General features: G+C 39.0%; 1 protein-coding gene across 1 annotated transcript in view; it reads left to right on the plus strand.

Annotated features, from left to right (window-relative positions):
* The window catches only part of CNTNAP5 (contactin associated protein family member 5), a 349,771-nt gene extending 327,701 nt beyond the window's left edge, over positions 1 to 22,070 (plus strand). The window contains exon 23 of the mRNA XM_075430021.1: positions 22,003 to 22,070. Within this exon, the coding sequence (XP_075286136.1) occupies positions 22,003 to 22,007 (5 nt within the window). The 3' untranslated portion in view covers positions 22,008 to 22,070. The remainder of the gene's footprint in view (positions 1 to 22,002) is intronic.
* The last annotated feature ends 1,560 nt before the right edge of the window (positions 22,071 to 23,630 follow it).

Below are 23,630 nucleotides of genomic sequence, written 5' to 3' on the forward strand. Positions count from 1 at the left end.
CAGACACGATAGAGGACTTCTTATGCGACACTGGAATAATAGATAGAGAAGAAGTAGTGTATCAAAAAATGTCTACAGTAGCATCAGATGCCTGTATTTAGGCAACCAGGTTTCACCCTTCACTCAGTTGTCAATACACAAATGTAGGTGTCCTATTTTATGATCTCCTGCAGTGTGCAGAGCTTTGCAGTGCAAGTGCCCTTTTTTAATCAAATCTGTAAATTTTCACACACAGGCACAAAATCCAGTGAAGTCACAAGTCTGTCAGATAACCCTCTGACTTCATGAACAGCATGAAATCTGGATGAAGTGTCCTTTTGTATTCTCAGTAGAAAATGTGGAGGAGGGAGGAAAACAGGCTTGCTGCTAAGCATCTGCACCTTATGGGCAAAAAACAAATTTCAAAGGGGAACTGCCAGAAGGCAGATTTCTCAGAGGTATGGTGATAAGGGAGCAGTTCAAGTTTAAAGAGGCATTGAACTAAAAATAATCAGCATAGTTAAAAAAACACTGAACAGCTGTTTTTCACAGCGAATGTTCACCATATAGAGGTTGGAGCTATTGACATTCAGGTGAAACAGTGAAGCTGCCTGCTTTTCAAAAGACTTGCATCTGGGCTGTCAGGACACACTGACATTACAGCTCAAAACTGTCCCCTGCCTGCCTGCCTGCTCCACCCTGTTGCTACTCGTGTGCTTCAGGAGCCTTTAAGCAGTTCTTCATTACTTGAGTCCAGGTCCCTAGAAAATCAGCAGGAATTTTTCCAATGGCTTCAACTATCATAGCTGACTATCAGTCAAAAATATCTTCTGAGTGAGTCAGAGGGGAGCTCTACTTTTCTCATTTCTATTGTTCCAATGGCTTTCCCACTGTTAGCCAGAATCATCAAACAGGCCAGCTCCTTTCTTGCGGTATATTCACTTTTTCACAGCTTACCTCCAATCAAAGTACTCAAAAACCGCTTTTCTGGTGACACTATATTTGAATTTTTATTTTTTTATTATCTATGTTTATGTTTGTGTTTATGAGTCTTTTTCTGTTTTTTATGTATAAATAACCTCGACTGCTAAATAGGTGCCGTAACTTTCTACATCCAGGCAAAAGGTCTTTCCACTAGTTTGCACTGCAGACCAAGTTATGCAGAACAAACAGATTATGCCATAATAAATTCCTACATAGTTCAGTGGAATTATGCTAGCGAAGAATTACCTACTTACCCTTCACCTCATTAGCATCTTTATAGTACAGTTAACTAATGCAATGTGTGGGCCAAATTCACTAGTTACTATTAAGGACTAGATCACCTTGAGAGCTCTGCATTTATATCATTATAAACCTGATGGAATTTAATGCTACTCAGAAATGAATCAAGCTCAAAATTTCCACTGATTAAAGCTGAGTTGTGCTTTGTAGCCCTCTGAAAAGTTCTGGCTGAAATAACAACATAAAATAATGAATTATTTTCTATGTTCTGCATTTGCTTATTGCCTGGGGACCTGGGAGAAAGCTGGTTTGGAGGGGGGTTTTTTTGTTGTTTTTTCTTCCTCCTAAGTCCCCAAAGCATTAATTAGCTGCTTGTATTTTTCTCCACCAAATAATAGATAGTGACGCAGTTTGTTAACCCAGCTAGGGCATTTATCCCAGAACTAGCATCCCTTGTTATTAATACACAGCTTCCTTGGGATTACAGTTCCTGTATTACCTTCCAAAACATTACCACAATATCTCAGCATGAATTTCCCCAGACAATTTCTTAGCTTATCCACAGATTTGTTTTTTTAAGTTTTATAACTTGTTCAGCTTTGTAAAGTCTTCTGGTTCTGCTGGATGGTAGCCAGGTGTCCTCTGAAGGCTGAGAACTGTCTTGCATCGCAGCACCCATGTATTCTCAACCTTGTTCTCCAGCTAGATGTCCAATTCTTTCTGTTTGCTGACTTCTGCTGTTATTCATTTTTCTTCTTCATCTATTCAATCTGTGCTCAAGGGTCAACTAGACCTAAATAAGATCTCACTTCCTTTCTCTCTCCCATCCCTCTCTCTCCATCTACCTTTTCACATCTCGGCAAAGAGAAGGCTTTAAATCTTATAAAATATTTCAGGGCTTATTGTGGGAGGTTAAATTAGATGATCTGGTCTCTCTTCAGGATTTAAATCATTTGAGTTCAGGAAGAGGTGATATGGTAGCATAACCACTGAAATCTGTTCTACTAACTGACTTGCTGTGTGACCTGGGAAAAATGTTTAGTACCTGCTCCAACACAAGCTGAAGTCAGTAGGAGTATTGCCCCAGTTTCAAGGAGCACAAGACTAGTTCCTTCACCCTATAGGTCACTCTGTGAGCTTGCTTCATGGAAAGATTCTCATTGATACAACTGTGTTTGAACCAATACTCTAAGGCGTTATAAAATGGAAATCCAGATTTGGGTCACCAAGATTGGCTGCAAGATTTCATGAATTAGTGTTTCTGAAGTCGCCTTAGAGGAAAAGGTTTATAGAAAACAAATGTAAGTCTGGGTAATCATAAGAATACTGGAGGCAGTTTTAATGGAAAAAAAAGTTTTATTTGCATATAAACAATTTTCAGAAATGGAGGATTTTGTCAACATTTTCATAAGTTATTCAAATTATTCTACACAGTATGAAATATGCCATAATAATAAGACTACAAAGGGGTGCTCAGATGTATTTTATTATGCGGCAGTGGAGTAAAGGTGAAATTGTTTGCAACTATGTGAAAGAAAAACAAAAACCTTCTCAAAAATACTGTGCATTTGCTTCCTGATAAGTTGTCAAAAATATTATTCAGGTGCTCATTTGGGATGAAAAGACCCTTCGCTATGCCAGGCTTTCCTGGGGACACAAATGCATAATTTTGCCCATTACTCTGGCAAAGTGCTAGCAGAATTTCTCTCTCACATTAAGGCATGCTGTTTGCCTCCATCTACAGCTCTGAGGTCCCTTGTGGTAGAGCTGCTAGGAAAATGGTAAGTCATAGCTATGAAAAATTACTTAAATTCCATACACCTCCCCCCCCCCCTTTATATTTTTCTCCTTTTTTTTGTCGTCGGGGGTTTTTTTTCAGTCACAAGAACTATCTCCTGCCTAGCCTTTGTCATATAAAGGAATAACTGATTACGGGACATTTAATTTAGACTTCTGTAGTGCAGAAATAGCATGAAAAAAAAACTCTAAGTAAGCTAAATTAAAAGCCTTTCAGCATTACAGCACTGGTGGCAGAGCCTTGAAGGAAGTGTGGGGGACTGGGTCAACAAGGGCAGCAGACTTTTTGCTACCCTTTCCTTAAAAGAAGTGACTACTCAGTGCAGTAAAGCAGAGTAGTGCCTCTCCCTGTAGCAGGCACTTCACCAGCAGCTGCTGAGGCGTTGCCCCACATGTTTCACTGCAGGGTATCTGTGATCTCTTCAAATGGCAGCATGAAGCACGTGGAGGAGGTACAGCTGCTTCAGCATTGATTCCCACCACCATCAACAGTCTTAATTTAATGCATTTAATGCTCTTTTGCTGTCACCACTCTCTAAAGACCATCTTCTGCTCATGTTGCCTTTCCTGTGCAGTGTTTTTCTGCAGAAGCTGATGGGGATGACTTGACCAGAAGGGAAGGAACACCACTGCAAGGAGTGGGAACTTCAGGGGAGGTCCTGTTACCCAGGTGAATCTTCCCCTAAGACACCACTGCAAGGAGTGGGAGCTCCAGGGGAGGTCCTGTTATGCAGGTGAATCCTCCCCTAAGGTTTCTGAGTGCCAAAGACAAACAGTGTCAGTCTTTCAAGAGTCATAAAAGGATCTCTGTATTGGAAGGGGAATACGAAGAGCCGAATCTTTTAAGGGTATATTGAGAAAAAGATTCGTGGTTTTCTCTCTGTTGTAAGAAATTAAAGATCATCGCATTACTGTGGTTTTACTTTAAGATAGTTATGTCCCAAGTGTTATTCTTGACTGACTAGTGATAGAAATGAATTACCTTTCCTTCAAGTAGTGAGAGATATTCCTCTGCCTGGTGGTCACACAGGAAGGTTGAACACGGAGGAGACAGGACCCGCGGCACTGTGGTGGCTCCACAGCTTAGTACGCAGCTGGCCCGGGCTACCTACTGCGTGTTGTCGGGGGGTCATACAACTCAGCTTTCTTTTCACTTGCCGGGTGCGTGTCCCTGCCCATTTTGCAAAGCACAGCCCTGCTCCTGCATTCTGAGCAGCTCACCTTTTAGAATTCAGAAGAAAACACAGCACCTGTAAGCAAAGGCAATGCCCCCGGGTAGGACCAGCGTGTTTTCACCCAGCCCAGCTGCAGGTGGCTCTGAACTAGCAAATGCAACTGCCTCCAGCGGCCAGGAGATTCCTGGGAGGGGGATGCTGCTGGGAGTGCTGCCAAAGGATCTACCGACAAAACACCGTCACGGTGGGCAGGAGGAGGAGGATTCATTACGCTGCAAACCCCAGGAACACCACTGTGTATTCTCAAGCGCCATCTTCTGGTATTTCACCTGGGAACTACTCACACGCTCACAAAGATCCTGCATTTTTGGCATTTGGCAGGGTACGTTTTTGACAATTTTGTGCTCCTATGCATTTCAAGAAAACACACAGCCGTGTATAGGGCAGGAAAAGAAAGCTCCTTCTCTGCTGCCTGGGGAAAGGCAGCTGCTAAAACCGTCTGCAGGAGAAGCGAGGTTTTCATTATATAAAGCAGAGAATTCGGTCAGAACATCCAAAGCACATGAAACTGGACATCACTTGTTCTTCTGCTTGTGGAACTGCTTCCTGCGATTTCTTCACCCATGTAAGGAAAAGTCTTGAAACACTACAAGAATATTCAGTAAATCAAGACCTCCCAGATCATATAACTAAATCCTCAGAGCTTGCAAGGATGTGTTCTGCAAAAGGTCTCTAAACATTCTGTTTCTCTGAACAGACAGTGAAGTAAAACACCTTTGCTGGTTAACTCTGTCATTCTTTATCATTTTCTTTAGCAAAACTAATTAAAAGGATAGAAATTATTCTGTTTTATTAAAAACTGTTTCATTTGCCTTTTTTCTCTTTAGTTACATTTTTAAAGTTAGTTTTAGAAAAGTACCTTTCTTTCTTTTCAGTCAAAACTTTGTTGAAATTCAAGCACACTTCCTAAAATTTTTGATATCTGAGCAAAGCATAACTACTTACTAGAAAAAGCATAAAGATATCTTCAAGCTGTCTTTGGGTAGTCTCAGTTCTGAAAAAGTTCTTTGAAGATATCATCCCAGCTCTCTGACCTGGAGACTTTCATAACCTGAATTAGCTCAGAGATCTACTTAAGTGTTCAGAGCCTCAGTGCCAGGTGTCTCAGAAGTAGTTATAATAACACATTCCCAGTTTCTGAAGACCAACTGCTTCCTGGCAGAAATCATCTTATATGATGTTACTGACCCATGCAGAACCTGTTAGTGTTGACCACTATTACCAATTCATAACGGCCCTTAGTAGGTGGGCACCATTCAATATATTTCTTACACCCACAGCTCCCACACATTGATCAGAGACTGGTTTCTTCAGAGGACCAAAAATATTACACACTTGCATCCTCCTCAGTAGTAATAGACTTGGAAGTAATCTAAAACAGAAGGGTATAGCCCCCTGCCCAGTACTCAAAATACCTGCAGGCACTGTCTGCGAAACGTGATTTGAAACATTCCTTTGTATATTCTCACAGAGGAAGCCAGATCCTGATCAAAACTATAGGGTGTTTTTCAAATCATGTTAAAGAAATCAGGACTTGAATAAACCTTAGTAGGGAGTGTCACTAGATTCTTTGCTATAAACTACCAAAATTTGGTAAGCTTTCTCTTCAGAAACCTTCCCCCACCCAAGAAGTGAAATATCTGCAAAACAGTCTGTACATATATATATACATATGTTCATATATATATAATATATAATAAATCACTCTTTCAAATGAACTTCCCATAATATTGTTGTGCTACTCAAACTGGCTGCTCTATATACCCTAGACCCCAAAGCAAGCTAATTGCTACAGCATCCCTCCGTACCCCAGTTATATCCTCATACATCAATTATAGTGAAAATGACCTTTTAATATTGATAATCTGCATCTTTGTTCCGCTGCATTTCCCTTCATACTGGAGGTCAGCGACATGCACATAAAAGAGCTGGATGAAGTCTCCTGTTTACTGATTAATCCTCAAATCCGAGACAATAGAAGAAGGAAAGAACAATTTCAAGCAAAATAAGAGAACACAGCGGATGCCTTTTTTTTTAAACTAGTATTAATGCTTTCCCCCCATGGGAATGTTGTGCAGAGAAATTATCATCACCAATGCAGAGTGGTTACAGCACGTCCACACACCAAAGGTCAGATATGATTAAAAAAGCTAGTCCTCTTGGGGTGTTTTGTTAATACCTGATTCTGGGTCCCAAGGAAGCCAGAATGAAACTGTTGAGCCTCAGAGACTTCTTACTTCAGCTTACCTAAAAATACCAGGGATAAACCAGGACCTTTGCAAGTCATCAGGGATTTGTTTTCTTTCTCAGCTGATTACTAGAGCACGCTTCCTCTAGAATAATCAATGCGCTCTGTCCCTAGCAGAATTTGTACCAGGAAGTGGTCAAATATGCTTAAGGAATGGTCAACACCTGAGGTAAATGTCTCCTGGCTCCTCTGAGATCGGAGAGATCAAGACTTTAATACAGGTAATTTAGCACTTTTATGCAAAGCCAAGTCCATCCCTTTGTCCAAAACCAGCCAAACCCCTTCCCATGGAGGTTCTTAAAACCACCACCCTCTCCTCAGAGAGGATGCCAATATCAAACACCTTTTGCAAAGGCCTAATTCAACATTGAATAGTCTGTATGTGAGGGCTGCAGTCATTTCTAATTATGTCCTCTATTTAATACATTTTTATCTTTGCTGTTGTTAGGCCTCATTTGGCTTTATTTTGCTAATTCCTAGTTGGCATTTTCACCTGTACTCCTACCTAGATTTATTTGTCCTAACCCCAGCTACCTTCATATTACGCCTTATCATCCAAATTTAGGAGAATTGGAATGACATTTATTGCCTACCTCCTGCCAATGAAAGCATCTTCTGCTGCCTTACAAAAATAGTGTCCACCTTACTGCAGAATGCATATTTTCTTTGAAGAGTCACAGTATCTATGTGGCTAAACCCAATTTATGAAATGTTTATTAACTCATGGGCAGTTAGATGTAGTTGAGTCTGTTTGAAACAATAAGGGAAGGGGTTTGCTTCTGTTTAATTTGCTTGGTTTTAGGTTTTCTTCTTGTTTGTTTTAAATAACCTGACCTTGAGATTATTGCAGTTCCCATTCTGGACATTGAGAGAGCTGTTTGTATATGCCATATTGTACCACAGTGTGGTACAGAGCACAAGCTCAGCAGTTAGCTAAAACACTGCATGCTTTTTACATGTATATATAGACACATATATATGCTGTATGTGTAGAGGTAGCCCAGGGATGACCATGTCTTACATATGTATGATGCATCATTAAAGCAGCAACAGGATTCAGTGTATTGCAGCAATTCCTATTTGCATACAACACTGAGGTCTCCCAAAAGCCTTGGCTTACTGGGCTGCTTGGTATCAGTCCCACGACTTTTGCAACAGCTGCAAATGGTTATGATGAGCTACGCTGCTGGTTGGGGTATGCTTGGCCTCCATGCAAAGGCTTTCTCTCCAACAAGTTTCACAGCTCTCAGCCATTGCACCACACGGTTAACAACATTCCCCCATCTTTTATCACAGCAAATCTACCGTATGTTTTCACAACATGCTGGCCATTCCATAAATGCAACTGTGGAGTAGCTGGTGTCTTTAAACGATTGCCCTCACTTGTGATATTTTGTTCATGTCCCCACACACCTTGTCAGATCCAGCCTGTGTGTTAGATCCCATGCCAACCAAGTCACCCTTTACAATTCTCAGCAACGTTCGACTAATGTTCCTGCTTGTTACCCCCTGCAAGCCTTAATGAACTTAACTTCTATTTGTCCTTATTCATTTAATCCATAGACTACCACCAATTTTCACAATAGTCTGGATATTTGTTAGTTTTTTTAATTAGCAACAGCTAATTAAAAGGGCAGCTGCTGAATAAAAAAGGAAAGTGACTGCAGAAGTAAATGCATGGGACTTCTGTATTGTACTGAGTTAGTTGAAATGGAAGAACTTCCAATGCCCTGGTAAGAAAGCACTGCTTTTACAAGCTGTATAAATATACTTGCTGTGTGTATATATGTATACTTACACCAGCTAATATAATTCAGCCACCTGTGTCAGCTGGGCAGGAGGAGAATACTATCTTCCCTGTACGACGTATCCATCACCTTCATCCCAGGTGCCCACAAGAATTTTGTGAACACAAATGTTGCCCAGGAGTTATTTCAGCCACCACAGAAATGAACGCAGCTGCCTCTGCGGCAGAAGAAAACAGTCACTCAGTAGCACATAGTAACAACAAAACAAAAACGGAGAGCAGCATCTAAATGAAGATATGGGAAGACAGGACAGGTAGGGGCCCTATAATGGGATCAGGACAAGCGACTTAATCTAGTTGTCTGCATGGACAAGACACAGTGCTAAGGTCTGTGGCTAGGCAGCATTTGATGACATTCACTGTGTTGCCCAGGAGCCAGTAGACAGCTGCTGAAAGATTTCTGTATTTTTAATGGGTGACCTTTTTCTGTGTGTTGACTGTGGCTCAGTCCCATTGCCTCTCATACACAACAACTTCAATCCACAGCTGAATGCTTCCACTTCTGGGGGGCTGCCTTAGCTGTATTGACAGAGATAAGTTTCAGTCAACAATGAAAACTACTTTATACTTCTATTTTGAGTATTACTTTTCTTAATTGCTATAAATGCCATTGTGGTTAAGAGACTGTATCCCGATTCTCAGAATTATTTAAAAGTCTAATACCAATTTAGGTCCCTAATCCACACTGATTTCACTGGGAATTAGAGAATAAAATACCTTTAAGAGTCTGGGCTCTAGTTCCTGTAAGAAAATTAACATATACCCTCAAGAAAGATTATAAATTATTTGATATGAGATATTCTAAAATTAACGGCTTTAGAATGCATTATGTTTTATAAGTGGCTGATTTGTTCCAATATCTTGGAAATCTTTAAAGTGAGACATTTTCTGAAGACATTACCTAATTTAATTTCTTAGCCAGCTTCAGAGAAGGCTGTGTACATGCACACACACACATGCCCACACAGAGAGATTTTTTTTATATGTGTGTACATGTATACATATATATGTATATATAAAGAGGCTGTTAACACCATTTTGTATTTTAAGAGAATTTTTTAAAAGTATATATTCAGTTCAATAGACCAGGTCTGCAGCACTCAACTGTGCACTTCTCTAGCTGTAACATTTTGTTTAACATTAACTCTGGTAATCATTCTGTTTAGAATTAACTCCAGATCCTATATAAGATTCTTGCAGGTCAGAGTAACTCTGATCATGTTGAATACATTCAAAATTAATCCTGTTGATTTTAAACAGGAGACCAAAACATGTCAGTTCAACATGACCAGAGAAAAAAAATATATCCTCTCGAACCGCCAAATTACGTCAAAGAAAAAAAAAGAAGGATTTTTTCCTCTATTTTTTTTTTCAGAAAATTTCAGTTTCTGTAAAGTAGGTGTTCTGTACATTTTCAATAGAAAGAGGACAACATAACCCCTGAAGTTTGGCATATGTTGTAAGTGAGTAGCAATCTGATTGAGGTCTTTTTGTGCACAGAATAACTTAGTGTTTCAATTACAGAGCTCCTCAAGTTTAAAAAGCAGCTAAGTATCTACTTCTAACTGCTGGGAAATAGACCTTCTGTGTGAAACGTGAGAGGAAAAATTGCCTGTGCTGTGTTAATTCAAGCAAAGGGAACAGAAACCCACAGGGGGAGGCACAGTGCCTTGTTGGTGGAATTTAAAAGTGGACCAGTTAGAAAAATGTAGGGAATTGAGTTATTTCTTTCTGTGCTCAGATTAGCAGGGTTTCTGCTGATTGCTTCTCTGCTATGAAGCTCAGAAGTCTGAGGGAATAGAAGTGTCAAAGGTAACCCACAAAAAGTTGAAGTTCCTGTCTGGAATTCCATTCTTTGTGACAGTCTCTGCCCTTTGCTGCTTTTGGTAGGGAACATGTAACAAAAACAATAATAACAATTAAAAAAATCACTGCTTATGAGCTTTGAAAACAGACTCCAACCAGGCTGCTAAACCTTCCTGAAGCAGCCACCTGATGGAAAGCAGTGCAGTCACCAGTTGTTCCATGGGGGTTGAGAAATTTTTCCAACTATTTTGTTCCCTGCTGTCTTTCCTGGTTGACTCACATTCCCTCCCTTAGATTTTCTGAGGACAATTTTGCAATACTTTCAGCAGAGAAGATGATTTGCTCTGCCCTTTTCCTTCACCCTCACCGTTCCTCAGGATGTCCATGCGCACCCCATGGTGCTCTCCAGTTCAGCAACCTTTGCGTTCAGTCCAACAGCAGAGTACAAAGCCACAGCATTACACAGTCAGTCTGCAACCCACCAAATGACTGAAGCTATGCCACAGCATGCAGGAGGAAATTGTGCCTAAATGCCACCTCCAGTGGCTAGTTCCTTCTTTGGAAATACTTGCTGGTAAGGGAAGAGGTGAGTAAGGAGCCTTTCAGTTCACTCTCTTCATTCGGGGAAAAATCTCTGCTGTGCACAATCCAAAGCTGGTGAATCTGTCCATGTCTTCACCTCACCCACAGACTTTCAGGGTGATATCCTTTTCGTCTGGGCTGAGTACTAAATGACAACCCTCTTCAGGAAAGCTAGCAATTTGGTGATCTTGACTTTCACTAAAAAACTGTTTTCCAGAGTAGCTGTCATTCACCATTCATTACATAGATTTGCCAGAGATATATTTCTCTACATCTTCTTCCTTGCTAAGTGGACTTTAGGGCATTGTTTGATGAAAATTATGTAGAAGATAAAAATGGTTAAGTGTATCTTTAGAACACTCAAAGACCATTATCTTGGTTAAAACACAAAACTTAGTTTTGAGAAACAAAATTACATATTTCAAAACTTTGTAAGAAGCTTATGAAAAGGGCTTAATTTCCATTTAGAAAAATCTCTATACTACTTTTTTTATCTGAACTATTACAACCTTCCACTTACTGAAATGCATTTTTAATTAAAGCTTAGTATTTTGATACTAAAAATTCATTTAATTCTGTCAGTATTTATATGACATATCTCTTTGTTTTAAATGCATGCTTTTCAACAAGAAGACTATTTTCTTTTTGCTGAATGATGCATGTTTCATTAGGTTCCAGCAAAGAGCACTGCCCATCTGTTCCTTGCTTCCTCCTAAGAAATAATGTAGAAGGTCAATGTTTGACTTAATCTTAGACTGATTCAGCAAATGCATTACTGAAATACTGCTTTAATCATGGCCATTTTCTTAGTATTCTGGCTAAACTTTTACTTATTTGTTAAGTGGCTTTGTTCTCAAAGCCACAACAAATACAGGGCTTTTGTGCCCACAGAGTTCATTATGTGAAAGAAAAGCAGCTGGGCTGGAAGAGTACAGCCCCAAGCTGGAGTTTGAATTCACTAGGAAACCTGCAGTGAACTCTAAGTGCCTGAAGTCCTCTAGTTTGGCATGTCCCTCCATCAGAAATGTGGCCTACATCAATACAATCAGGAGCTGTAGTTAAGATGTCAGGCTCCCCATTGGTGAGGTCAAAGCCTTTGTTTTTCACTCCTGTAAAAGTATAGCCTCAGCTGTGAAGTGTTTTTGGAGAGAGTACAGTGACTTCCATGTGTGGTGATGCCAAAACCAGTAGGTATTGAAGAGAAAGTGGTAGCAGCCAGGGCACTTAGACAAGGAAGTCCCAGCAGGTGAGGCGACATCAGTGCAACAGCATGACATACAACAAAAAGGAAAGAAGAAGGGCATGAGGCAAATATAGTTGAACCTCTAGGTACTTGCAAAGTTTTTGAGGGAGCAGGTTGTGTCAGAAGACAGCTTCCACACACTGATCAGCCGAGACTCTTCACACAACAGAGTTGAGGTCACCTTGTGAACTCTAGCAACTAAAGATCCCATGCAGTAAGACATCCAGATTGAATTCAGTCTTGAGTAAACAGATTTTAAGCGCCCATCTTTCACCAGCTGGAATACGTCAGCTATTAAATAGGTTGTTCTCACCCCTCCTCTCTCACTGAGCAGTAAGAACGTACTAAGAAGGAAACAGGAGGAAAAAAAATAGGGCATGATACTGGATAATCTAGCTCCTACCTAATTTACTTTATCTGCATGAGGCTGGGAAGTTCTGAGTAAGGGCATCTCAAACTCATTTTGGCTGATGCAAAATTACACTAAAGATGTAGTTAACAAGGGAGGTACATAATTCTATTGCTTTCCTGAGTCATATGGGTACTCAAATGTTTGGAGCTACTCTGATATACACTTGCAGAAGACACCAAACTAAACATATTAAAAAACATAATTTCCATTTAATTACAAATATAACTATGGACCTATCAGAATTTGCAGATTATGTTTATATCATTCAGTTGCCTGATTTTTCTGAGGAGAACATAATTTCCTATTCTGAGCCACAGTTCATATGAACTCTACTGCCTACCAACTAATTTATGGATATGAAGCTTTCAAGTGTTTAATTGGAAATACCTTCTCTTCTGTTGTCAGTATATTACATTGATACAGGAACTTCATACTGAATGCTTTCCATGAAAACAATTTCTAAATCAAATTATTTTTAATGTTGTGAGTTTTTTGCACATGAATAAGTACCTCGATTGAGATGTATAAAACCAATTAGACCCCTATTTATATCTGCTTAGCAACTTGGCTCCACTAATTTCTTTGGTCAATATGTTTCACTCTGGAGCTCACTCTGTTCATACATTCTGATGACTGAATTACTCAACATTTATTTTAGAATACATTTATTTAGTGGTGCCCTTTCCAAACAGCTTCCTTTTTAGCTGATCCTGAAAGGCCTGCAATATTCTTGCATAAAGGTTGGAGACTGTCATAAAGGAGATGCATTAGTTACCTTTTAGGTGCTTGCGTAACTCAAAAATTTTGAGTAATAAACAACCAGTAATTGACAGAAAAAGGAAAATTTCTTAGTTGTTTCCCATTGTCATATTAAAAGTTACATTCTGTGAAACATTTAATTACTAGCACAAACACCCCTGGTTATTTGACATTTCTTTTTTTTTTCTTTTTTTTTGTCCTCCTCTTGTCTCAGAAGTTCTGACCACTTTCAAATTTTATTTCATTTCCACAATGCACTGCCTCTTAAGCCTCTGTGTTCTTTTCTGTCATCTGGATACCTCCTGCAATGACTCTTTCCCTGCTGGACAGAAGAGCATGTTCTTCACTACATAGCCTTTTTTTTTTTAATAACATATATATCCAAAGAAGGAAGTTGTCCTTTCAGTGCTGCACCAGTTTGATTAAATGCATTACTGATGTTAAGATTAAAAATCTAGAAGGAGAGAGAATCACAGGGCTGGCAGGAAGCTGAAAAGTGATCTCATCTTAAGGAAAAAATATAGCAATATCATGACCAGCAGATGTTTGTCCAGGCTGTTCATACTCACTTTAGGCAACATAATCTAGTGTGGTCTGTATGATCCACGAGTGAGCTTGTTAGTGTTTTTCCTGATGTCTAACTTATGGAGCTGCATTTTGAGCCTAATATCTGAGCTACTTCTCTAGGAAAGTGACCAATGGGTCATTTTCTTTTTGCATATATAATATATATGTGCATTTTGCAAATATTTCACTTTGCATATGTATTCTAAACATCTGTTTCGTATACATGCACATACTATATATCCATATATGCATATCATATATATTACATACATATTATTATATTACGCATACATATACATTACATATTATATTGTTTGCATATATTATTTTATATTATATAAATAACATATACATTATTTATTATTTACTTTCACTTTGTTTATCCAAAGTTTTTTTCTTACCCTTCACCTTCTGTATTGACTAATTCTATTCAATGTCATTTGAACCATGAACAATCAGCAACAAAATGTGTGTTGTTCTTAGCTTCTTACCTCAGCCTGAATCTCACATTATGCTGGCGAGCAAGTTTCAAAGTTATCTAATATTTTTGATCTCATGGTACAGCAGGCATGATGATGTGGCATGAAGAGGACAAAAAACATCAGAAGGAACATTAATGTCATCTTAATTTTCCACTCAGTATTTTCCAGATGTCCTAAAGAACATTAATATACGATACCACATTGTGAAGATCATTACTGAACTACAGAACATGTGTTTCATCCACAGTTTGTTAAAAAAATACGTAAGACCTTTTCTCCTCCCTGCTGAGGTGAAGCATATACAGAATGCCAGTGATACTGAGCTTGCAGGAAAGGCTCACATGGCATAGGTCTCACCTTCTTCAACTCCAAAAACTTTCAGTATTACCAGCTTTCAATAATTTATTGTGATTCTTGCAGTATTCATAGTATCTCAGTTCACAGAAATGCTCGCTTTTGTTTCTGAAAGAAAATAAGTGCCAGCACATTGAGGCTGTTTTGTTTAGTGTTATTACTCCAAACATAGAAAAACAGGAAAAAGGAAAAAAGGACACGATGCCTTTTTCTTCTTCCTTTTTTTTTTTAAACTCTCATAGTCTCATAGATTCCTAGATGTTGAATTCCACTACCTGAGTCAGTTCTTCCACATGTTTGGCTAGCAAGAATTCTTTGACTATATCTCTACAGTGGGCGCATCTGAATTTTGGTGCTTTGATCGGCCAAACTGGGGACCCCACCACTGTGCGAAACTCCCTCGCTCCCCACATCCCCAGGGTTACTTCAAGAGGCTGTGACCTACTCACACAACTGGAAAATATGACTCAGAGGCACACACAGCGCAACAGACACAGAAACTATATTCTTATGTGACTCTCAGCTGCTTCTCAATCGCTCTTGTTATGCTAAATCAGATCTCTTATGTGATTTGGTTTTTTCTGTTTCTCTGGTGAGCTGGAGCTTTTTTTAAAAAAAAACAAGCTCTTTTCATTTTTCTCCTGTTTACTCTCTCTTTTAACATACTGTATTATCTCCTAATGTCTCCTATATCTTGGTTATACAGATCTTAAGAATAGTTGCTATCAAAATTAATAGAAAATTACCTGCTTTCTGTAGCTCTGTTCCTTTGTTAATTTAGTTTAAGTGTTCTACAAATTTCTATTCCAGAGGAAGAATATTTTTCAGTTGTTATTGGTTAACATCAACAAAATCAGATATTACTGCTTTTGACCAAGATCTGTGAAAATTCCCACAGGAGGATATTCTGTCCGTTTCCAACCTCCCATTTGAGCTATTAAGCTCTATTAGTAAATATAGCCATTTTTGGAAATCTGGGCACACAATGCCTCATAGACGTGGTGCCAGAACTCCTTGCAAATACCACCTGGGAAAAAAAATATTCCACTGCTACACAAACAAACTGAAACATGTCAAATCATCTCAAAACAGACATCCTGGAATTATTGCACACTTAAGCTTGTGCTTTCTTGCCTGGCAAATTCTCCCTAGCCATTCATAAAAAGGGAACACAAATACTGGTTTTGGAAACTGTGAGAAAGGAGGAGAATAGCAAAGCTAAGGACAGTTTAATTGACTGTATATTTCCACCTGAAGGGCACTTCTAGCATAGTGTTAATTATTTATATCACAGTACATCCAGATTCTGCTACCCTTGAGGGTTGAACTTGCAGGAGAGTTTACCATGAGTCTACCTTTGTTTTCATGGAGTCTACATCTATTCTATCTTGTCTTATGTTTAAGTAACAAGATACAGCATGCAGCACAGTAGGGTCTAGATAAATTCTTTGGATTCCTGTTTCTGTGGCAGTAAGGTTTTCTGTATGTTAATTCACTTCTGGCCTAATAAATCCTAAGGCTGAGAAGCACTGTGCAACTCAGTATTTTAATAATAATAATTATGAAAATAGTAGAAATCATACACTGAGATTCAAAGATCATTGGGCAAGGACCTGTTCCTTAACAGATACACAGAGCAGAGCAAAAAGGATTCTGGATTACAGCAACAGTACTTACTACTATAGCAAAAGTAATATTTCTGGGGACATCTGGATCTAAGAAAACTGTAAATTAAAACAAATCCCCTTTATATGGACTTCTAGATGTCACCTTTTAAAGGGAGAAGAACCACCTGTGTCCAGTTAATACCACTAAATTAAATGGAAAAGAACCAAAACAGTACAGCTGCATTTGAAGCCAGAATCATATATTACTACAGTATTTTTGTTGTGCTTCTGTAATAAGGGAAAGTGTGTCTTGGAGCCATGCAGAGAACAGCAAATTTACTGTAACTGCCACAGACAAGTGGGCATGAAAAATGATCAGTTCCTAAAAGCTTTTAAGCAGCAATGTTTGTCCTTCTCGGCTTTATGAAGGTCGTAAGTCTCTCTGGTATGATCTAAGAAATGCTATAACAAGGGTCGCTTAAATGCAGCTGTGTTCTGAATCTGTGCTCAGAAAGGCAAAATTCCTTCACAGAAATAGTGATTTAACTTTTATCTGCAGGAGGCAATATTCTGCAGCGGACTTGTTCAGAGATGATGCCAATTCCAGACCACAGTCCAGTGACAGAATGATATATAAGATTTTTCCTACCAGGAAAGCACTGTCCAAAACTAACATCATCTTAAGTTACTGTTTACTTGGCTTAGACATCTCTTTACTGTGGCTTCACTAGCTATACATAATGTGTATGTGTACACAGATACACACACACAAATATGCATCCATGTTTTTATATACAGATATACATACACATTATATATATATATATATATATATATACACATTAATCCACATACAAGTATACACACATGCACATTCTCGACTGATTTTAGATATTGTCTAAGGCACCCTAGTCTGGCCCAACTGAGGCAGTGGGCAAAATTGTGCAACTCTCACCAAAAAGGAATGACCAAGTTAAAGTTGACTTTTCCTTCAGGGAACCCAACTGCAGGTGGTCTTTCCCTGCCACAGCTAAGTCCTGTGTCAGTGGTGACTTAGCTGTGCTGGACACAATATAAGGAAAACAAGAAATTAATGGTCCATCCAGATCTAACTGCATGGTTTGGAGAATTGGCAGCTCTGTAGGTGCCCACATACTCCTGCTTACTGTACATTCAGTCCTGTACATTCAGAGACATACAACTAGTCTTGTGCAAAGCCTAATAGAAGAGCTTGGCAACAAAGAGGATGGACTTTTCTTGATGTATTTCTCTCTGTATCCTTTGCAATTGCCTTGTACCTGGTAAGCAGCAGTAAAGCAGATGCCTTATATAGTGACTGATGAATCTGCTCAGTACCATTAGATATAGACTGTGGAGTCACCCCTTGCAATGCTATCTTATTCCACAGGAACAGCTACCATCAAATATTTCCCAAATGCTGGAATTGATACCAGCAAGAAGAACATCAATTTGAGCATAAGAATGGTCCTGGTTATAGAAATGCTGTTATTTTGCCTCAAGCTACATTTGGAATCAATTTAAAAAATGATCCCCCTTTAGGAGGGACCTCAGCTTGCTCTCTACTCTACTACAGCTTGCTGCCTGTTCCCAATAAAAGTGGTTTTCTTCCTCATTGATGTTTCTCTGACCTCTTCTTCAAAATGCTCAATGACGGAAAATTCACAGCCTTTCTAAATAATCTGTTCCAGGGCATTGTTAGTGTCAGTGATCCTTATTTTTTTATCCTTACTGTTAAAACATGTTTGTTGCAGTCAACAAAAGGTGAAATGTAGAAGGTGGCTTTATCCAGCTGACTTCTTGGGCTCGGAAGAAACAAGTATGTAAACAATGTTGGAGAAAAATGAAAACAAATAGGAACTTCTGCAATACCTCTTCTACCTAACTCTTCTCTGGAGGGGAGGGAAAAGGGAACACAAATGTCTGACTAAACATCATCTGGTTTTGTACTTCATTCTTTCGAGGTAGTTTTGAAAATACTGCCCCAAGTGAGCAAGGAAGTCTGAATTACAGTCATCCTAGGTAAAGAATCTGATCCTAAGAACATGACTATCAAGATACACCTCTCCATCAACTTCAGTGGGGGTCAGATGAGATCCAGAAGCCTTAATGCGAGCATTTACAGTGCTGCTAGTACCCTGGAATGAAAACCTATTTACTCAACCACAAATAATGATATGAGCTCAACCTTTCAAAACAATATGAAAACCATCTCTTTTTATCACCCACCACATTTATGCTAATATTTAAGTCAAGTTATGTAGTTGACAACTAAGTTATATAGTCCCAAAATAAAGTATGACAATTAACCTTTCAAAGGAGCTCTACAACAAGAAGCCTTAGAGAAATATAATGTGAGCAATTTATTATGAATTCTTGTATCTGGATAGCCTGGATACAAAAAAAAAAATCCGAGTTAACTCATCAATGCCAAAGGAGCAACTGTTGTTTCACGTTTTGCCTTTGCTTTAAAAGTACAGTGATTCCTTATCATCACATACTTTCTGCAAGAAGAGATGGATTCATAATAATATGTCCTTTTTAGAGTGAGATATGAAACAATCATCACCATGCTGTCTATTAGAAGATAGATTATTTCAGTTTTAGCCTTACGGAAACTGGGATAGTGAAGCTATTGTGTCAGTACAAGAAACCAGACCAGAATTTCTGGCTTCTTTGTATCCTACAACCATACTTACAGGTCTGAATTGAGCCTAGGACTTCCAGGTAGAATATAGTGTATAAACATAATTTGTTGATTGATAATGAAGATAATCTTTAAGGTCTTACGAAAGTCCCTCGTCTCATCATTCCCCATTCTGTTTAACCCCTGGTTTCCTGCACAACAGCTCACCACCGCAGATGGAGAGACCTCTTTCAGCTCTATGTCTGAGAGAGATTTAACCCCTGCACTTGCCTGAGCTTAACTTTTTCTGCAATGTTTTTCATATTTATAGAGGAATGGAGGCTTCAAGCAGAGGAAACCTGCTGGGAGCAATCCCAAAATTCCTGTCCCTGAATTACACCTCCCTTTCCTTCCTCTTTACTTCCTGTTGAGTAAAAACTGATATTTTGGTGCAGTGAACTAAGCACATCCCAGCATGCAGCTCAGTGAGAGAAGAGCTGTTCCATGGGCTTGGTTAAAGAGCACCTGAACTCTCCTAGAGTTCCTCTTTAATCCATGCTCATGAAATGAAGTGCACAATTGCAATGGTTAATGTGGCATTAAAAGGCATATTTTAAGAAAAAAAGGCATGTCCTGTAGACCAGGCTGGAAAACCACCTCAAATCAAAAAGGAAAAAGTCCATAGACACTATAACCCAGCTTCTTCCTCCTCCTATTTTTTTTTTTTTTTTTTTTTTTTAATTCACAGTCTGTATCAAGGGTATGAAGTCTCAGTTGGAACCTGAAACCAAATCCAAAACACAGTAACAGGCACAGTTAGCTTGGGGGAAGTGTAAGAAACAAAAACAAAATCACATTTTCCAATGAGTATGGATTCACAAATCAGTGGAGACAGGAAAGTAAGCAGCAGCAGGCTCGCTTTGGAAATCTGTGCTGTGGTTTGACTACAGGGAGGCTGGCTCATCATTTAGCAGTTCCTCCAGCTATAGTAAACTTTGAGGGACTGCAGAATCACTGGGTATGTGAAATGCCACTTCAGCTACGTTTCACAAAGAAATCCACACACAACTTTCTAGTTGCTAATCCAATATAAAGGAATTCCTGGCAGCTCTGAGTAAGGAAGCACAGGGCAGGGTTTCACAGGGTCTTTCCCAGCACATAGGGACTTACAAAAGGATCAGCTCAAAAAATTTCTTTCAAGAGCCCAACAACATAAAGGTATATCTGAGCTCTGAAAAAAGGCTGAAAGAATATACGCAGTTGAGCTGTTGGACCCTCAATACTGCTTCTCAGCATGTTTGCAAGGAAGGTCACAATCCTTGGTTCCAGTGAGTCCCTTGTTGACCAAAGGAAGCTGTTAGGCGCAGGCTTAATGAGGACAGGACACCTTTATGAATAAAGTCTTTCTAGAATGACAGTCCTCAAGTATGTTGGTAAAAATCTCCTTTTGCCACTGAATGCAACAAGAGCTTTACCAGGCTTTTCCATGTATCTCAGCCTGTGTGCATGAAGCAAAGGTAGCAAACCAGCCCTTCTTTTGCCTCAGAAGAGCAAGACAAATCAAATTTACAGAAGTGAATAAACTTCATGTGTGTTGTGTAACTCTCCTCAGCTATAAGGAAAGCAGTGCAACTCAGGCTGTTGGCAGACTTTCCTCTACAGAGAGAGAAAAAATATGTGTTTCTTTGGCTTTCTTAATATATTCCTAATATTGGTGCATGGAGTGACCTAGCGGCAATGCAGTCAGCATTCTATAAACATGGATTAAAACCGAGATACTTCAATGCACTTCCTGAATAAGAGAAAAATATTATTTAATATGATTTGTAATTACACAGTTGGAAGCTCTTCAGGAGAATATGAAGGCTACATTTAAGACTGCCGGGACTCTTTTAGGTTACTTGTTTTAGGTTACTGTCATAGTTTCTGAGTACTTATTCAGAGAGACATGACCTCAGATCTCATTGAATTTCAAGAAGCATTTGGGTGCCTCACACTAATCAACTCTTTTCAAAAGTACAAACCAAAGAGAATGGAAGAGGCAATTTATCTAAACTCAGATCAGTCCATCCATACTAACACCCTGATTTTATCACTGTCAAAATACCTAAAGTTTGTTGATTGAGGAGTAACTGAGGCAAACATCAAATGTCAGTGGTAGGAAATATTTCAGCATGAGACAAAATTCTGTTCTGAACCATGAAGTGTACCTAGAAGAGAACTGTAAAAATGTCTTAAATTTATCTTTTTATCTTTGACATGCTCAAGTGCTGATATAAAGATGTAAGTAGCCTGGGTATTTCTTTCTTTTCCTTAAACACAAGGGCGATAAATGTAATGATCTCTACAAAATACTCCCAATACCTTATAGAGATGAACAATTCTGCAATTACAAAACCAGTAACAATAAAGAAACAAAACTGTTCTGGTTCTCTCTCTTGAGGCCAGAGGATTTGGGTAGTAAACAGTAATTTACTCTTGTAAAAGGAGTCTTATGAAAAGAATGTTAACTAAATACGTGCCTAATTTATACTAGTCACAAGCCAATGGGTGTTCAATCTTGCATACTCGTACACAAACACATAGGCTTACTGAGTATTGTTCAAAATGCTAGGAAGGTAAGTAAAAAAAAAGCAAAATAATGAGTTCCTTTCCATATAACTCCCCCTTTCCTGTTGTTGAGATCAACAAGAACCAGTGCCGCGGTTCAGATTTTGGAGCTCTCTGCAGTCAGCTCTGAAGCAATTGCTTGCAGGCAAAAGAGCCTATTGTGCTACCTTGCCAAGAATTATCTTGGTTTGGGAATAAAGAGAAAAACTGACAAGAGAAAAATGTGCATTGGTTTGCTTTAGAGCTCACATGGCAGTTTACAACAGCAGAAGGCCAAATGCTTAGAATTCAAGGCACCAACACTGTGCCTGATGAGATGAAAATTTCATGTTGGATAAGTGCTCAAGTGAGACAACTTGGTTTTATTTTACTGTCTAGAGCATGCAGTGAGAGATGGCTGGTGCCTTCAGTGCAAGCTGCGACCAAAAAATCAGCACATTAGAAAAATTTACCTTGGCACTTGAGCTATTTCCTCTGATTAGAACAAGAAAACCTGCTAGAACTTTTGTAATGATAACCACTGGGGAGATGATGAGCAGGTTGGGTAGTAACTTCAGTGCATGTTGGAATTATATCACTTTACACCTATTAAGAATCTCTGTTTTCTTGCTGTACAAAACATTTCTTTTTTTTTTTTTAAACACAGGCTGATTGATACACACCTGAAGACACAGCTTTACTGACTGAGAAGGGAAGATCCCCAACTTCCAGTGGAGAAACCAAGTGTTAGCAAACCAATCCCTGAAACCAAGTTCTAGCACTTTGTGTTTGTTAGGAAGATTAATTAGTCTTACACATTTCAAAAGAGTTTTGACTCACAGAATACCCACAAGCTGTTAAAATCTGCCTCGTGAAAAGTTTTAGAGTATATCAAAGCTATCTGCCTTGTGGTTTCATATAGGTATCTATGAATGTAGGGAGATGGTTAACCCTCACACTTGTTTGAGTTGATAAGAAAATCTCTTTCATCTGTTAGACGTATTCTAAATGCTTTTATCATTAACAAATGATTGTAGTAGACACTCTGGTGAAAGCCTGTCACCTGCTCTTTCCCATGCTTTTTTGCTTTGATGATAAACATAAATTATCACTCAAACGCATGCAAAGCTATATTATCGATGTTGACATTTCAAATACTGTGGCTCATTTTACCTACATGAATCCACTATTTGAGTGTGAAAAAAAAATTATTTCTTGCCTCCTTCACTACGCTCTGGCTCACATACATTATATAACATATTGCTGGAATCTGGCTAATTTGAAAGGATACAGCGGGATAAGCTCCAGAATGGCCTGGAGACAAGATATCCTACATCCTACATGCTGAGCTGCTGTCAGCGTTCACAGCCGAACCCCTCTGGCTACCTAGTATTTAGCCGCTCTTTTAGCTTCCCACAATCATTCATTCATTTTTCCTCACAATGTTATCTGTGAGGTAAGTCATATTCCTCATTTAAAAAAGGAAATTACTAAGCTATTCAGACACAGTACTTTTGAAAAGGGATCCATATTCTCTTAAAACAAATCAGATCTTTTAAACACTGTCCAGCTATTTGGAGGGACATCTAGACCTTTGTCCCTCTGAAGGTCAGAAACCATCATCCAATTTCTGTTACAAATGTACCCATATCTAGTTTATGCCCATTTTTAATAATATTAACATTGTCTAGTTTTCCACTGCCTTTGTGCCTTCTGGATTTTCAGTCTTTTTTTGCCAAGATAAATTAAGCTTGACTGGTTTTTGTGAGGAAATAGCCATTTCATCTTCCTGGTATCCCTAGTGTCAGGGAACTGAACGCTTTTGTCCACGCTGCTTTCAGTAGCTATGTTTGAATTTATAGAGCCAATGCATGGAGCCAGCTCGACCCACACTGCTGTTCAGGATGAAGCCAACAAGCACACAGGTCATCTGACTGTTGGGATGCTGCAGACTGGAGCCACAATGTGTGTAGTGTGGCAATCAGGATTGAGTGTCAGGCACAGCATCGGCACTAACATGTTCATACAGACCTTATCTGGAAGAGGAACTGAATAACCAGCCTGAGCTACTGGTGTAAACCTATGACAAAACAAACCAGCATCCTTTCTACAACACTAGGCCCTAACTACACAGGTTAATTTTTATGTTTTATAACTCTCAAATTAGACTAGATATGCTAATGGTTCATAACTGAACTTCAAACTCTTTTTTATTTTTGCATGAAGGTGTGACTAGAGATTGTCTCTTTATTTTAAAATCAAATAAAACCTCTAGCTGTGTCCAGCAGTAACATT

Source organism: Opisthocomus hoazin, chromosome 9 (assembly GCF_030867145.1).
Source record: "Opisthocomus hoazin isolate bOpiHoa1 chromosome 9, bOpiHoa1.hap1, whole genome shotgun sequence".
Taxonomy (NCBI): domain Eukaryota; kingdom Metazoa; phylum Chordata; class Aves; order Opisthocomiformes; family Opisthocomidae; genus Opisthocomus; species Opisthocomus hoazin.